Raw genomic sequence first — 17,849 nt, 5'->3', positions numbered from 1 at the left:
GTAGGACTACCTAGTTTCGTGTTACATCATCCTGGTGTTACATACACTCGAACCTCAATTTCTAATTAGTCTACAGAATATAATGCAGGAAGTTTTGTGATATCTCCCATTACTCCATTACGGTGATACACGCGTCATTGTTGGGATGCCGAGCATACCTTCGGAGTTTTTAAATTATTAGAGTTTGGAGTTTTAAAATCAGATCAATGTCCATGCGAAGGTGCTTAGCATATTTTGTATAAAGGATACGTTGTCCGTGCATAAAAACTGCAGAGGTGGACACAAACAGGTGTTTCTCTAAATACATAAAGAAAAGGAGCTGCAGTCTGCAAGAACTGCACTAACTATGTGAATGAGGATGATCTAATCCAATATTGCCTACTACTACAGTCTGACATCATCATCTGGCCCCGATCTAGCTGAAATCTCAATATTAAAATAGTGGGGGTTTTTAATAAAGAGAGCTCAGAGGTTTGTGGCGTCACTCCGACAGAATTGGTTTTACGTCAGGAGGCTGGGAAAGGGAGTGGTTCCTTTTATTCGTCATGGATATTTCGCAATAGTGGCAGACACAGACCGCAGACCTTTTGTTTGACCCCACAAGCCCACAGAAAGATCATATATATTATTATATATATGATATGAATATATTTTTTACGGTAAAAACAGTTTTAATACTTTCAACACTACTATATAACAAATAATTTGAGAATTATGTAATGTAACGCGATGGAAGTATTTTAAGCGGGCATATCCTTTCCAAACCCAGGATACATGACATAAAGAATTCGTTTTAACAAGTGTTTGCATGAAAAGCATTAATATCGATATATTTTTAGTGTGTATTCATTGGCTGCTGGGATTTGCTTCGGTATATCAGCGGCAGCACAAAATCCCACACAGTACCCCCTCACGACAGTACAACGGATTCGTCAGAGTCATTGTCTTACAATTAGGATGTCAATCAAAGATGTTTTGTTAAAACCTCCACAGACACTGTTATTTACAATGTCTTAGTGTTGTGAAGCGGTGAAGTAGCAACGCCCTTCTCTCTTTAATACTGATATTCGTCACAAGACGTTGAGATGCGGGGCATGTTCACCTTAACTGGATCACACAAGCGTCACTTTGCATGTAACATGTCATCTCACAAGACAGCTAATAAATAGGAAGGACTACTTTAATTAATATTGATGATGTTTTTCTCAAACTATCCTCCCACAGCAATACTGTTAATGTGCCTCGAATACATTAATACACAGCCCACGAGAGAACAATGTTACGCTTTAATAACTCACGATATAACTTTACTTATATTGTTGTTAGAAGCACAACAATACATTGTGATGTTGCTTGATGTTACACAGCGTTTCTTTAAATATCGTGCACTGATATTATGAGGGTCAACAAGTTATGTTTTATATTTATAAGGCAAGTGGCAACTAACGGTGACATTTTAAAGTTATGTAACTGTAAAACCTAGATTTACTGTAAACCCTGATTTACCACTGCTATTTCCCCTCCCCAAATAGGACTCAACATAATATATTAGGTGAAAAACCACCAATTTACCGCGAACTCAGGTTTAGCGCGGCTATTTCTTTTGTCTAAACTCCGCGGTAAATCTGGGTTTTACTGTATTCTGTTTTAGAGCACACTGCAATGCTGCGAAAAATTAGATTATATTATATTCATGTGGGGGATGTAGATCTTGAATCAATAATTTCATTCCAATAATTACATCAATAAATATTCCCAAGAATTATTACCAAAGACTATTTCCAAGAATGTTTTCCAGCAATTCCATCAATAATTTCATTCCAAACAAGCTTCAATCCAGAAAAATGTATTCATTTCATAAGTGGTAGATTCAAGGCCTTAGGCCATGGCATTGTAGTACAAATAATTTCCCTGAAAGTGAAAGTGAAAGTGAACTACTAGGAGTAGGATGAGAATAAATGGCTCAAGAAACACCCAATAAAGCATGTTTTAGTAAAAAGGGGGAGAAGAGTAGAACTCACCTTGGAAGACCCTATGATTAACCCAAGCTTTACTTTGCGTTAACATCTTCAACATACTGCCACTGTGGCATCGCGGTATCTTTATCCGAGGCAATGGCGAGTACGGCATCTTTAAGTTAACCAGATCTAATTTTTAGCTACCACCTCATTGAAGGGTAATCTCGTCTGGAATCATGAAATTCTAGACAGAGGGTGAATGCAGTGATAAGCCGATAAGTAAATCTTACGAGGTCATGAAAAAGAAAGAAAGAAAAAAACCATCATTAAATGTTGTAACATAAAAATTAAAGAGTCGGCGAATCAGTAGGGGTTCATTATAATATCAAAACACAAAAATACGAACTAAACGAATAAGACGTAATGATCAAAATCAAGCAGTCAGAGGCAATCAGAAAACTGAGAGGTGTGGTCAGATTTTGTAGGAATGTGGTTAGATTTCTAGGAATAGAACTGACGACCTCGCTTAAGTTGTTAAAAAGCACTTCATTTTTAAGATCAAATTTCTAGGAAAGGGAAGTAATTTAAAACTGCAACTAAAGTACACTATTGCTCTCCGGAATTAAAGTTCTACAAGCTTGCCTGTCAAAAAGATTGTCACTACTACTACGCACAGATTAAGTGGTCACTATAAACGACATGCAGAGAGAGAGAGAGAAAGAGAGAGAGAGGCCACGCGTTAAAATATACGCTTGTCTTCTCGATTGGAATTCAGCTCCTTGTCCAAGAAGCAGGAACAGTAATAGACCAGCACAAGTTCGGAACTACCTGCCAAAAGTCTAGCCACGGCGGTAAATTTGGCTGAAACAAACATCACACGTGGCAAATTATCCGTTTATAGCATAATTCGAAGATTATATAATTCAAAGGATAAATCACTGAATCCCTCGTATTGTATAACATTATAACGTCCTTCAATCCAAAGCTTTTACCAGCACACAATGATAAAAAGCAAGCAAAGTACAGCATACAAAAAGCACAAAATCTATTACGGGAGAAGGCTGCCAGACTGTTGTATAGGTAAATGGCTCGGGCACGCTCTGCAAGCAAAATACAAACACCCATGTTGCATTAGACCACCAGCAGTAACTCGCCCGGGGAGCTATCTATTGGTTACTGGAAGTCGTTAGCAACTGACAGTGCTGGGGGGTAGTGTCCACTAAGGTGGAACGTTTAAATCTATTAAAATAATGTCAGTATAATCTTCTGACAGTGACATTTTGAGATGGGATGACGAGCAGCCTGAGGAACCGATTGAAATCATTCAGAGAGGAAGAGCAGGAATACTCCATTATTGTTGGGGCTGGAGAGAGGCGGAGTTATTTTACAAAAACGTTAAAATGTTAACAAGATTATAACCTGTGATAGAAATGTGAGTAAGGTGGCAAGATAAAAGAAGTTTACCTGCAAATACAATAACAGTTACAAAAGAGTGTACTCGGCGGATCGCCAAAATGTTTTTACGTCACTATTAGTCATTAAAATTACTCATTCTATGGTATGGTTCATGGACGAGTGCACTGATGAGAAAACATGAGCTTTTTTATTTCGACATTACAAAAATGTATCTACATTACAATGTAGATAATGTAAGATCAGCGGAACTAAAATCAAATCCAAAGAGACATCTGTTAAATGTGTTCAAACCAAAAGATATCGATAACTGTTAATGAGGGGGGTGCAATATGAACTATGATGTAATGTCGGCAAATCTAAGATTTCATGCGCCTAATGGTTTTAGCTGATCAGTTTATCGTTGACAACATGCATAGTCTCTCCACCAATAACACCATAACCATCATCCAATATATATAGATTATAGTGAGTGATACGGCATAATATCCAGGAAGACTGATGTAATGGTGATACCATTGGAGCTGTAAGAAGACTGATGTAATGGTCATACCATTTGAGATATACTGTCTGTTTAAGCGAGCAAACGATTGAGAGCCCAGGGAGACATGATTATAATATAGGCTATATCAGTTTCAACCGATATTATATGACAGAGAGAGAGAGGGAGGGAGGGAGGGAGGGAGGGAGGGAGGGAGGGAGGGAGGGAGGGAGGGAGGGAGGGAGGGAGGGAGGGAGGGAGGGAGGGAGGGAGGGAGGGAGGGAGGGAGGGAGGGAGGGAGGGAGGGAGAGAGAGAGAGAGAGAGAGAGAGAGAGAGAGAGAGAGAGAGAGAGAGAGAGAGAGAGAGAGAGAGAGAGAGAGAGAGAGAGAGAGAGAGAGAGAGAGAGAGAGAGAGAGAGAGAGAGAGAGAGAGAGAGAGAGAGAGAGAGAGAGAGAGAGAGAGAGAGAGAGAGAGAGAGAGAGAGAGAGAGAGAGAGAGAGAGAGAGAGAGAGAGAGAGAGAGCTACCCACAACAACAAGTTATAATATAATCACAGCACAGAACAGCTAACTAAACGATCAGCCACAGTCCAAATCACACGGGGGAAGGTCAACAACACACGACTCCCACAACGTCTGTCTCAACTCACACAGCTTCAATTAAACCTAAACACCACGTGGTCTGGGTATCTTGTCTCTCATTGGCTGGCTGTTGGATACAGGGCCACTGATTGGGTCTCGAGAAGGTGATCATGTTACGAATTGGGAGGGGGTTGAAGCTGGATCAGCAACATGAACCCAGCATTGTATCCAAATTGTCGCGTCACAGCATAACAACATGTGCGTCAAAAATCTGGGCCTCAAACACATTATAGGTCAAGGTGTTAAAGGTCGAGATCTCAACGCAGCAATCAAACAAACTAAATTTTTACCCTGAGTTTTAGGCCTGATGAAGTTACACAGTACACTTACAGGAGATATTTTTGTAGGATAAAACTTTATTCAACAACAACCATCGGCTTCAATCTTCATGATAAAAGGGCCCGAAATAAATCCGTGAAATTTACCGTTCAAATAACTATCACACATAGAAGCGATCAAGTATCATTATTATAAGTGCACTGCAAAATGCAATCTAATCAGTATCAGGTAGAACCTAGGACCATGACAACCCTTCAGGAGAGGTTTTCCAAGAAGCCGACGGTTGGATATGTTTCATATTCGTCTCACTGGCTGAAACGTAATTCACACGGTAGGTGGTTTAGACTGGTCCACAAGCAAAGCAAAGGGATAGCGGCTTCAAACAAATAACACGACAATGCAGGATATTGTTCTGTGTTGCACTGTTGCTGGTCTCGCATGATGTGAGGTCCACTTTCAGACAGTTTCCAAGGGATTGTGTGGCTTTATTGAGAATAAAGAGCTCTATCAGTATCAACTTGGAGAAATAGTGCTTCTAACTTGTCCGAATCTTGATGAACGTGATCTTAGGAGACTTTCGACTTAACCAAAGAGCTGTGAATTCTACCACATCTAATCGAGTCTAAGCAGTCTGAGGTGGCGACTAAAAGATTTGCAAATTCGTAGAAATTCATCAAATTAACTCGTTTCACGACCTTTTAGGTGTCCACTAAAATTGAATGGCAAGGCAAGAGGTCGGATAAATGTAATATAAAGAGCGATTATAATATATTTAAACACGATAGAAACCGCAATATATAGTACCATTTAAATCGATACTACAATACAGTTCTCCAAATGTGGGTTCTGTTAGGGAGCAGCTCTGAATTGAGGCAGGAGAGAAGGTACAGCTAGCAACAGAGGGCAAGTACCTCTCGCAGGGCTCTATTGATTACAGGCACATGTGCCACAACGCGCCTCCGCACGATTAATTGCACTGTCACCGTGACAGCAGCGTGTAAATTAACTTCAGGTCACAGATAACGTCAGTTAATGTGGATTGTCACCGTGATCGCATGGCAATTGGCATGAATACCGTTAGTAAACCATGTAGCAAGTTATCATGTGCTATTGTTAGTGCAGATAGCAGAGCTCTCAGCCAATTGTAATTATGTATGTGAAAGTTTTTGTAATAATAAAACATATTAAAGCTGATGCAACGAACAACCATAATAATATGGGCATGTATGACAAAGATCTAGTGATAAATAAATAAACTGTCTCCAATCGTTCAATATATAATATATAATATCTGAAGGTCCCTCTCTCATTTCAATCAAATAAAGCAAAGTGACGGCAGTTCGCACAGCAGCACAGCATGATGTTGGAGGGAGGTAAAATAATTGCAGTGCAAAAATATCGCTCAGGGGATCAGAAACGTTTAATAATGAACGATTACAAAAGAGTAAAAAAACAATAATCGCTGAAACAATTGCAAAACAATTGCAAAACAATTGCAAAACAATTGCAAAACAATTACAAAACAATTAAAAATTAAAGCCTCCTCTCATAGCAGCAACATGATAATTTATAGTAGTGTTCCAATAATATCGCGCAGTGCTACAATATCGCGCGGGAGATCAGTAAGTGATAGTAAACGTGTAGCGGACCAAACACGAAAACAGTCGGAAAGTCTAAACGAACTGAACAATTACAAGACAAAACAAATTAAGACACAATTACAAAACAAAACCCCGTCTCTCTGGGCAGTTCACCAGAAAAAGAAGGAGAAAGTCCAGTGGAGTGTAAAATCGAGACTTCAACAGCGGACTGGATCACCGAGTGACAGGACTGAGGACATGTTACCGGTCAAGGTTTCACAAACCGAAACAACAAACCCTATAAGGTTACAATAAACTGAGCGTTATTGGTCAGACACATCAGGGGACGGTTAGTGAGGAGCTGTAAACTTTAGACCTGGTTTTACTGGACTACCAGAGGGGGGGGGGGGGTTAATCTTCCGGAGTACTTTTTCGGCAGCTGTTTTTGAATGTTTTTGGCATAAATGCAAACTGTCAACACGACTTCCCCTTTAATCAATTATATTTTCATCGTTCTCTCTCTTTGGAAAATCCACGTGGGTATAAAATGGATAAATTTACTTTTTGGGGCCCTGACAAGTGACAACTAATAACGTGACACTGAGAGAGTATGAGTCATAGTCTAAGCCGTGAAACTCGACAAATTTCATCCTCCAAATCTTTGTTAAATAATCACATGATTGAATTTTAAGATCAAGCTCTTAATAATATAATAACTTAAGTGCAATTGTTCTGAACAGAATTAGCAAACCAATTTAACTTTGGTCCAACCCCGTATGGCCAGCAGTCAACTACCCGGCCCTGGTAGATATTATATTATATATGGAAAATGTTTCGGTTACTTGACAGATCTGTCAGAGATAAGAGTTTGTAACTTTAGAAACGCACTAAGTTTATCCGACACCAACACCAATTATGCCAATTATATCAATTACATGATTTATCTGGTCACCTATTAGTATTATCTAGTTAACCATAGCATCACAGTGTTTTGAACATTGTATTACAATAATACGCTCAATTTGACAAAACTAATTCCTAGACACAAGCTGCTTGCACGACCGTCTAATTTCCAGGGCGACTCCTGACTCCTGACTTTACCAGGCAAATATTTGATTCTACTTAATTACCCTAATTCCAAATAGCATGCCGGCAACTTAAATCAAGGGCTCAAAAACGAATGAGTTACAGCTATCAATACAGAATACAACGCAACGACAACCATAAAATCAATAAACAGAGCGAAAACAGCAGGGTAACTCGGGTGCATATAATGATTAAGATTCGTCTGCAACCACCACTGCTATTTGACAATCTTGATACACACACACACGCTGCAATCTGGTGAACGCAACAAACCAAGCAGGCCGTGATTGCTCAGCAATTTAACCTAAATTCGCGTAACAAGCAAGTGTACATCATGAAATGCTGTATACCCACAAATTACAAAGCACAACAATACAGACTGTGATGTACACATACTATTGATTTGAACACAAAGGCCCGCGTTATGAGCGCACAACAAAAGGAATCTATATAGTTGTGGGTAAATTTAATAACACAACCTGTAATAAACACGAGGTGTAAGGAGCTATCCCATCACCTATAGGCACATGTTCTGACTGCTGCAGATTGCAATAAGGCTCATTCTCAGAGTTGAATGGGGATAATGATAATGGACATACGGGGTCGCACCCATTTGCTACAGATCTGATCTTATTGCGATTGATATAACTCTACTCAGGAGTAATCACGTGGGCTTGTCACATGGGCAGTGAGAGTAGCCAGCGAGCAGGTCGTGCTGAAATGGGGCCAAAGTGGGCTCATGTCAGACCACCAACCGATCTTTAAAGCTGAGTATGGAAAATGCGGGTGATTCATCTGCAGATTCTAAACAGGTGATGTAATGCGTTTTAGTGGCGTTCGAGCCATCAAATAGAAATTTAAATAGCACTTTACGATGGTCATAGACGTTAAGTAATGATACTTATAAACGAGTTCAGCAATTAATCTAAGTTATGTCATGTATAACCTTCGTTTGAAAACTGGTTCAACTGTAGGAGTTTAATTTGATAAATTGAAAGCCCCCATTTAGAAGTATTTAAGACTAATCTCCTTTTATAAGCGTAAAAATATATACAAATTTAGGCTACGAGAGTAAAACTGACATGGGATAAGTTAAGGATGAAATTTGGTAAACTTTTAGAACATTCCGAATCTTGACAATCCTTGAAACAACATCTGACGGATAAAATGGCGTATTCGTTTAAAGACAAATTAGTGCCAAAAGGAAAATTTTTCTGTCACTTGACAAGCAAGAACTCAAGTTTGAGAATTTTGGTCCAACATTCATCGCCACTTGAGCACTGAATAAAGTGAATATGGGACAACAAAGTATGAAAGCGTAGTAAAATGTCAGTGCAATGACGAAAGTGTAGGCGAAATTTATATATAAATTTCGCCTACACTTTCGTATATATACGTTTAAATAGCTATATTCAATATTAGATCCAGAATGAATCCAATTAAGTATAAAACAAAAAGGTCTCAGCAACGAATGGTTAAATTCAGAAAAAAATTGAACAAGTCGTATGCAGAAACATTTAGCACTTGTAACACAGAAAAACGTTGCCACCATTATTCAGAAACATTTGCGTAGGTGCACTCAAACGACGTCCTAAAATTAACCAGAAACATTTATTTAACGAAGTCCTTTTAAAAAGAGCTACGTCACTAACGTACCGACCTACCTAACTTCAAAGCTAAAACAAAAGTCTAGCATCAAACGAACGAGAGACAACAACCACCACCCACCACCATGCTGGTGAACCGGTAACTACCACGGCTCTCCACACTTAAACGAAATGACACCAACTCTTAGGGGTGTCGCCGGGTGATCGGTCAGGAGAACGGTCAAGTGTCAATGAAGAGGTGACACAGTTTAAGCCATATTGAGGAATAAGGTGGAATAAACTCAAACACATTCCCAAGTTGTGACAGTCCTGACAACACAGCTCTATCAAATCTGGAGTTACTGTGATATGTATAAGAGAGGAGAGTCGGGGAATGAATTGCTCTGTGTAAAATTAATTAGGATTTCAATTTCGAAGTGGTGGTAGAGTGTTTGGGTGTCAGAGTTTCTGGGAGTGAAGCTTTAAAGTACCCGAACTGCTGTGAGGCACAGTTATATGGATTTTAGATTATCACTTTTCCAAACAAGATGTTTAAGACTCACCAGCGGTGATAATATAATATGCGTTATGATTTGAATATGCATTGTCCTAGCTGTATCGTAGATTATCAAGTAATTTCCACGAGTTTAATACTTCTCAACAAAAATGGTCGGGTAAGCAAAATGTCTGCCGCAAAACGATTTCAATTTATTCAGCAAGTAGCAACGATTGTTTATTTTCATTTATTAAAAAACTAGCGCTTCCCAGATGTTTTGGCCCGCAAAAAAACGACCGACGTGAACTACAATTTCGCATGCACTTTGTACAAACAGAATTATAAAGTCAGAGGTAACGATTTGGAGATTTTCATCCGGTTCCAAGTGATGACATAGTATAACAAACCATTCTAACACTCAAAATACGACATTTCAGCGATTACTTAGTACCATTAGTAGACAGCAAGGGGATCAAAACTATTGTACTACTATATCCAGCTGTCAACATATAGTTAGCAGCTCCCCCAATACTCATGGTAATAGTTAGCCCAACTTCTACTCACGGTAATAATCAATCTACTGCAACACAAAACCAAAACTAAAACCGAAACCTTTGTACAAGAAAGAAATGAACTAACCATGTTTTGATTTAGTGAAGTAGCGTTTTGCATCGGAAAGTGTGCGTCTCATGGCTGGTTCACTCTGTTTTAGAACGCAGCTCTTACTTCGTCTGGTTACGTTGGAACGGCTAACTGTTGGGAGTGTTACCTGAGGAGGTGATCTGTGAGACAAACTTACAGACTTACAGACTTATATTACAGACAAACTTATATTACAGACAAACTTACTGACAAACTTACATACGAGCTGATAAACACACAGACACAATTTTTTGTAACACAAATAAAATCACAGGGCCATGATCGTTAGGCCTATTCTCGATTAGCTAGAACATTCTAAGTAAAACTAGATCTATAACTCACGTCCCCGAAAATTACGACGTAAAATGTACACTCTATAAGGCCAATAAATAGCAAATCTGCTGAAACAGTTCAACGAAAGCTGAGCTACGATAACCAGCTAATTCTAGACAGCTGATAAAACAAGTATCTAGAACTATCCAGAACTGTCCAGAACTTTCTAGGACTATATTCTAGAGTTTTAAATAAACACTAGAATTTAAAATAACGGTCACCTCAGTCTGTCCGTTCTTGAATTGTGCTTCTACAACGTCTATCAAATCAGATCTCTTCTTTGTAAACACCTCCTCTGTTACTTCGTACGGTTTTTCATCATGTTCCTGGGAGAAGATATGCTTGTTAAGGACAACCAGTGTAGGATACAAATGGACGGACAGACAGACAGATGTGGACAGAGATGGATTCAGACAATGACAGACGTAGCCCAGATCTATCCTTGCACGGTTTCGATTTGGACGAAGCCTGCACTAAGTGAGAAGTTGTATAAATATTGCGACTGAGAAGAGTTTTAAGCCTGGATTTGAGTTCGAATTTATTAAAATTAAGCTGCTCTGAGAACGATAAATCAATTAAACTGCAACTCTGGGGAGAACAGGAGAAGGGCTACAAAGAAGTCAAACAATCAAGAGGGGTGACGTGAGTGAGGACAGAAGTGCAGTCGTGTTATCAATTGATCTACAATGTCAACACTTTCCACTGTGTTTACTGAGTTTTTACTCCCGCCACCATAGTGCTCATTCTTAATTCTATCATTGATAATTAGACTTCAGGAGCTGTTCTAATGTTGTCAATAGATGCCGGCCTCCCTGGCGACCCCCCGAGTTAGTACAGGGTAGACTGCAGCTTTATCTGGTATTGTTGTATGTGGTGAGTAGTGACTACCTACTCTGTATTGTATTCTGAGAGTAAAGAAAGTCTAGACTCTACATAATTTACTTAATGTTACGAAATCGTACATAGCTGCAGTTCACTAGGCTAGGTTTAGGTGGTTAGGCTACTTTCGGTATTTAGTTTATGTGTTAACAAAAAGTAATATGTTGGAATTAATGACCGATTTTTAAAATTATTTAACTTTTATTTGAAATCTACATCAAATTTTCAACGATCCATTGTCAAAAATATGAAAATCTAATACATTCGTATGTCAGGTAACACAATTAAACTACATAAAACCAGGTATGCACAACTGCAACAACACTGTAGGTGAGACTAAATTGAATAATTCGCCATTACCATAGTAATATGTGGTTTATACCGTGTCAGTGGTGTGAACCCGTCTGGTACATCAGACATTCAGACTTCTGTCTCGTTGTGTACATTATATTATGAGAATACATGCATATATTTATATTGTAGCCAACTACAAGCCAAGTTGAGAGTTGGCTAATATAAGCCACAAAATGCCAACACAGTCTTCACTATCATAATGTGTCCAGACATAACAGTGAAGCGAAACCTCCAGTTTTAGAAGACGGAATGAACAATTTCAACCAACTATTAAGCTTAGGGCATTATGTCAGAGAGCACTTGAAACAAGAATACGGTAGTGTGGGTGATGAAGAATAAAGATTGCTGAAGGTGTTTTAACCAGGTGTAGCCATTCTACACCCTAGCTCCATAGTATAAAGACTTTGTTACACTTTTATATGAAAAGCTCGAATAATCCACTTTACCTGAGGAGAAGGTTGAGGGAAGACAAGATTACTCAAGACAAATGAAGAAGTCGTGACGTAGAGAGATTGAGATCTTCTCCTTCGAAAAACCACCATAGTTTCAAACCTATATCACACAGATTTGTGGGGATCAGAAGATATTCGGAGAAAGGAACTCTGCTCCAAAGTTTCAAACCGAACAGAAAATTCGCAAAAGAAATGAGCGGAGAGGTGAGAGCTGTACAAAAGAGAGGAAGTAAGGTCTAAAAGAACGGAGGAGGAACAAAGAGTATCATTGTCTCAGGAACTGCTGCAGTGGGCAAGAAAGACCTGCAGAGGACTGTAGAGGTGGCTATATTTTATGTGGTGGGAGGTAGGGACTGGACAAGCAGGAGATGTAGAAACAAAGGAGAGGTGTGAGTGAATGGAAGGCTGAAAGTAGACAGAAAGTAGACAGAAAGTAGACAGAAGGTAGATAAATAATAAAGAACAAGCACGTAGAGATTTCATCAAAATAATATAGAGGAAGATAGTTTACTGAATTCCATCCTGATTCCATTTCGATGAAGATTGAGGGTAATTGATAAATGATAAATTACTAAAAGGCATTCGGCGCGTTTAAGTTCTACGCTCAAAGAATAGAACAGGATAAAATAAAACGTAGATTAAAGTGAAGAATTTCCGTTCGTGGTAAGCAATGAGTGGCGGGTGAACACTAATTCACCGCATATTTCGTTTTCCATATTTGGTTATACAGGATATGTTCGCCGTTCGGTATCACGATTTGAAGGGTCGCTGATAGAAACTAAATACTTTAGAATAAATTGTTCAATTATTAATTATTTTAAAGATTACCGATCAAATATTATTGCGATCAAAATTCAAAACGAGACAAAATGTCAAGGTTAAGGCATCAAATGTCATTTTTATTTTCTGAGGAAAGCTAAAAGGTGTGGTTTCATATCTGACAAATATAACCTCCCATAAACGTGAATTGGAATTATCAGCAATGAAATGTAATCTCGTTCTGTTGAATAAGACGGAATGCGACATAAAAGCAAATCAGAAAATCTGACGAGTGACGAAACAGTCAAATTCACCCAGATCGTGATGGGCAACACTGTCAAAATGTAAAGCTAATCTATTTTTGAACGCCTGTTCCGCGATGTAATAATGAATTATATTTATAATCTTCAAGGAAACAGATGACCAATATAATATCGTGTACATTAAAGCGACGGAACAATTCTTGAAGTGCACAGAAACTGCCGGCTACAGCTCTACAGAGAAGAGAAAATTTAAGCCCGGAGCTGTGATAATAGAATTAAAGCAGTACTTTTGTGTGCTTTTAGAAAATTATCAGCTAATTTGTAGTACTAGTATGTATAATTATTATAATATTGCAGCGATAACAGCTGGTAGTACAACTGCTTGTGGAATGTGGATGAAAATATCTGAGATTAGGTAATTGAATTTCTAAATTTCAGTGCATTGTAATATAGATGTAAGGTCACTGTAGAGTGTAGAGCAATATTGGGAGGTGAAACACTACAGAAACGGATATATCATAACAAAGGATGAAGTAAGCGTTAATAGGGTGGACTTATTGTGACGATTGCGATTTGCGTGTAAAACGTTACAAATACTTTAAGTTGACAGTACAAATTTAAAAAGGACAATTTCTGTCAACATATACAGTTCATTTGACCCTAACAACATCAGTGGAATTTGCACAGTTGACAAAATTCGCCACGTGAAGGCGGTTAAAAACGGTTAAAAACCGTTTTCTGCACCTGCTTCTGTCGGTAGTTTTCTAATGGTTTGTTTTAACACTCTCATTTCTGATGTCAAGTTTCGGGAAGGCGTACAGATTTGCTTTACCAGTTCTAAGATTTCGTTCCAGTCTCGGAAGTTTGTAATAAACCGTAGAAGTGTTAGTTAAAACACATTTCCAAGACTTTGTGTTCTTTGTATAGGAATTTTAGTCCTATTTATATGAGGTGCGGTGTTCAAAATTCGGTACCAACGAGCAAATTCGTCAGACTTATAGACGTCGACCTTACTTAGAGCAAAACAGCTGTTGCAGTAGGCAGATAATACAAGTAAACACTCTTCTTAATAGCATATAATATGGCCCTTATCAAGCAAGAACAACATCTAAATTAAAGCACCACCAAAACTATATTTTATCTCCAGGCCAAGTGAAACGAGAGAAATATCAGTTAGAAACCAAGTGAAACACAGAGGGTGCTTCACATAATGGTACGTGAGATATGAAACCTTACAAGCACCCTGCACCTCTTCCTGTCTGCACCCTATATTTCCTCAACCCCACACAATCTACATCACACTCAGACAGCGTCAAATGTACACTGGAACCTTGCCAGAACTTGTATTTAGGGTATTTAGGTCACGTGAGTGGGGTGATGGTCACGTGGCGTGGGGTGAGGGTCACGTGTTCAGTTTCCAGTCACCTTGGTAACTGGTTGAAGTCTTTAGGTTAGATTTTAACATTTTGTAAGTACAGATAATAGGCGTACAGCAGTTACTCTGGTCTCTGAGACCTTTTAGAATTGACAATATATCAACCTATCGTACTAGCAAGTAATATTTATAATATACCTGTGCGACTTTCCAAGGATTTGATTAACAAATAAGGAAGCTCGTGAGAAGGAGATTGATGAGTTTATTTCTTGGTTGAGATTTAGAACATGCGTTTTAGAGTTACAATATTTGGCGGAAATGATATCCTTGACAAAGTTGATGATCATAAAACCAACGCACGCTTTGCAGTTAGAACTAAAATCTTTTCAGATTTTAAGACAACTAACCCATTTCATTTTCAAGCAGTAACCATCTTTTAACCTTTAAACTTTCGACCTCTTAATCTTTTAACTAAACCTTTATATTTTTAACTTGTTAACATTTTGAAACCCTATCACTCTTTGTCGGTATCTAAACCACGGTTTTGTACATAGGATGGGTTTGATGATACATGAATAGACTACAATAATAACTGGTCACTTAATATGATTCATCTCTTTCATCTTTTGGACAGATGACCCAACCCTGACCAGTTTAGAAGATATAGCTAAGATAGAGTTGCTGACAAAGCCCTACTGTCATAAATGACAGAGTAACTGTTTACACTCAAAGTTCTACCGTCATTTGACACAATAACTTATTATTCGACTAACTCCTGACTGTTTTCTTGTAAGGAGGGCGTGCCAGAATAATAATATACCTGAGATTTCGCCCTGGCAAAGTTAACATTTATTAACGTCCTTTATCGTTAACCAACCAGACTGATATATTACCGAGTCTTAAATTTAATTATATACAACATGCCACTAGACTCCTTAGGCGTGCTAACTGAATAATGTATATAAAGGGTGCACTTTTTTGAGTTGTCCAGTAAAACTATTTCTAAACTCACCTGCATCTTTACACTGCAGAGTAGCTGCATCAAGACTCTCTTGTAAAGATTCGAACCCATGGTAAAGGTGCCCAAACAACAAAAAACCAAGAATCTGACTACCAAAATCTAGCAAATACCCAAGACTTGAATAAACAAGATCTAGCAAATACCCAAAGACTTGGATAAACAAAATCTGGCGAATGCACGAGGTTAACAGTGATACAACAAACAAGAGCCGGGGAGGTAAACCACTGCTAGACTATACCAGTGAGCGAACTAAGGGAAACGATCTGCTGTCAAATTACAGGAGCCAAATGTTGCCGGTACAGTTACAAATTATGTACAACAGTAGTAAGGCTGAATATAAGAAAATAAGCTGACTTAACATTGTGGCTGGATGATTCTTTAAAAGGACGCCGGTTATCATATTTCAGGGTTCTGATTCAATGGTTGTGTTCTCATAATTTGAGGTTGAGTAGCCCGGGAATTAGTCAAAATGTTTTAGTGGCAGGGTGAAGAGTATTGTATGAGCACATTAATATTACTCATTTGTGAATTCTTTTGTGGACATTTTAATGGAATCTGTCGTCTATGGTCATGGTATAAACAGTTACGGTTTGAGTATAAATGATTTGAAACATATAAATCATAATATATTATCTTGTTTTTTAGTTATTAGCAGAACCGAGGATCTAATTATGAATTAAAGATAGTTATATTTCATTGAGCCAAAAAAGTTTGCAGACGAGACCATTTACCATACACTTTATCGACTATTTATAAATTGAAAATCGGGGATATTCGTTGCCTAAAATGGTCAATTTTAAAGCAATAGAGATACACTTAAGCCAGGAACTTATAACCACCAACTATGATGACGTATAGTGGTAATGAAGGGAGGGTGGGGCAGGGAGTTGTATGGGCGTTGCTGGGATTTGATTGGTTAATCAGTGTCACGTGTCAATACTAACTCCCCTCGTCGCCGCCCCAGCCCCCGCTTCTATTTACCCGATAACGCTTATTCTAAAAATAGCTTATTTAGGTCAACCTCAGGTGCTCTTTAATCCACAGTAGCTTCATGTGTTAAAGGGTGATAATGTGGTGAGGTATAAGTAAGCGGGCTCAGCAAGTTTGGTACTAAAGTCCCGGATGTGTAGCTCGTGTCTAATGGGTATAAACCTCATGTAGATGATAACAAATATATCGAGTGTAATTGTTACACTCGGTAGTAATAGGTAGTACAGGAATGCGGCAAACATTGCTTATACCCGCAAACTTTTTATCAATAACAAGTCACAGAAGACTGTTAGATAGATAAAATTTACGGCACGATTTGATCATACTTCCTGATCGGAGATCTAAATAAAGATCGGCTACAATTCCAACGCTACAAGACCGCTACAATTGACCGCTCTACCTTATTACGGATCCAGCACAAGGTTTATGGAGTGTCTAGAATCTGTATCTTTGGTTTTACAGTGTAGTTTCAGTGACTTTGTAATGAAAATAGTAACACGCACTTCCACTATTGATATTATAATCTATGTATCATTGTGCTGCACCAGACTATTGTAAACCACAGCTGAAATTTAACATTTAAACCGACCTAAGATCTTGGTTCATGAGGGATCGCAAATTTATAAAAACGGTAATTTTTATGTTCATACTTAATAAAATGACATTAGCTCCAGTCTCCACCAATGCAAATGACGCATTTCACCGTTTCCAAGGTTTATCAGACTGGTGTGTGACTTAAATAAATATTCCTGTGGTATTTACATAACACATAATATTGAGTAAATTAAATCAAAAGTTAGCTTACCTCTATCATTTCTGTCTCTAAATCACCTCCAACAGATTCACAGAGCTTACGAACTGTTAAGATAACTTCGTCAAACATTTCTCCGTTTAACTTCTCGCTGAGTGATTTAGTTGATTAGTAAGTTAATTAATCATCGTTTTTTTAACATCGTTACTAAAGTAATGGACAGTCAACATTAATGAACATTATAAGTCTTCAGAATAATAGACGCAACAAAACTCCTCTTCAATCTCTGACACTTACCTTCCCTTCGAGGACAGTTCAGTTTTCAGAGGTTCAAGATGGGCAATACAACATCTTCTGAGCGACTCTAGCGGACCTGCACCACCAAGACTCTCGCGTGACGCCTTCCTGCTCGCGCTGCGTGATGATGCAGCTGAGTCTAAAGAATCGTTGGATCTACTGTGGGAGGAGTAGAGAGTTACTGTTAGAGGTAGGTGATCAGTTACAGCTCT

The 17,849-nt window shown here is 38.5% G+C and overlaps 1 protein-coding gene across 9 annotated transcripts in view; it reads right to left on the bottom strand.

Moving 5' to 3' along the window:
• Window positions 1-17,849, bottom strand: part of LOC134820583 (uncharacterized) — an 86,137-nt gene that overhangs the window by 65,216 nt on the left and 3,072 nt on the right. For 4 of the 9 annotated variants that reach the window (XM_063831043.1, XM_063831039.1, XM_063831040.1 and 1 more), the window contains 4 exons: window positions 17,638-17,796; window positions 17,395-17,491; window positions 10,718-10,822; window positions 10,161-10,290 (listed from right to left, as the gene is read on the bottom strand). In XM_063831043.1, the coding sequence (XP_063687113.1) occupies window positions 10,161-10,290; window positions 10,718-10,822; window positions 17,395-17,472 (313 nt within the window). In that variant the 5' untranslated portion in view covers window positions 17,473-17,491; window positions 17,638-17,796. Of the gene's footprint in view, window positions 1-2,021; window positions 2,220-10,160; window positions 10,291-10,717; window positions 10,823-17,394; window positions 17,492-17,637; window positions 17,797-17,849 lie in introns of those variants that run through there. The other 5 variants (XM_063831042.1, XM_063831041.1, XM_063831045.1 and 2 more) reach the window with 2 other exon arrangements.

The sequence above is a fragment of the Bolinopsis microptera genome, chromosome 9 (assembly GCF_026151205.1).
Source record: "Bolinopsis microptera isolate Bmic1 chromosome 9, MBARI_Bmic_1.0, whole genome shotgun sequence".
Classification (NCBI taxonomy): Eukaryota; Metazoa; Ctenophora; class Tentaculata; order Lobata; family Bolinopsidae; genus Bolinopsis; species Bolinopsis microptera.
The sequence above is the reverse complement of the archived record's forward strand: the minus strand, read 5'-3'. Positions and strand labels throughout refer to the sequence as shown.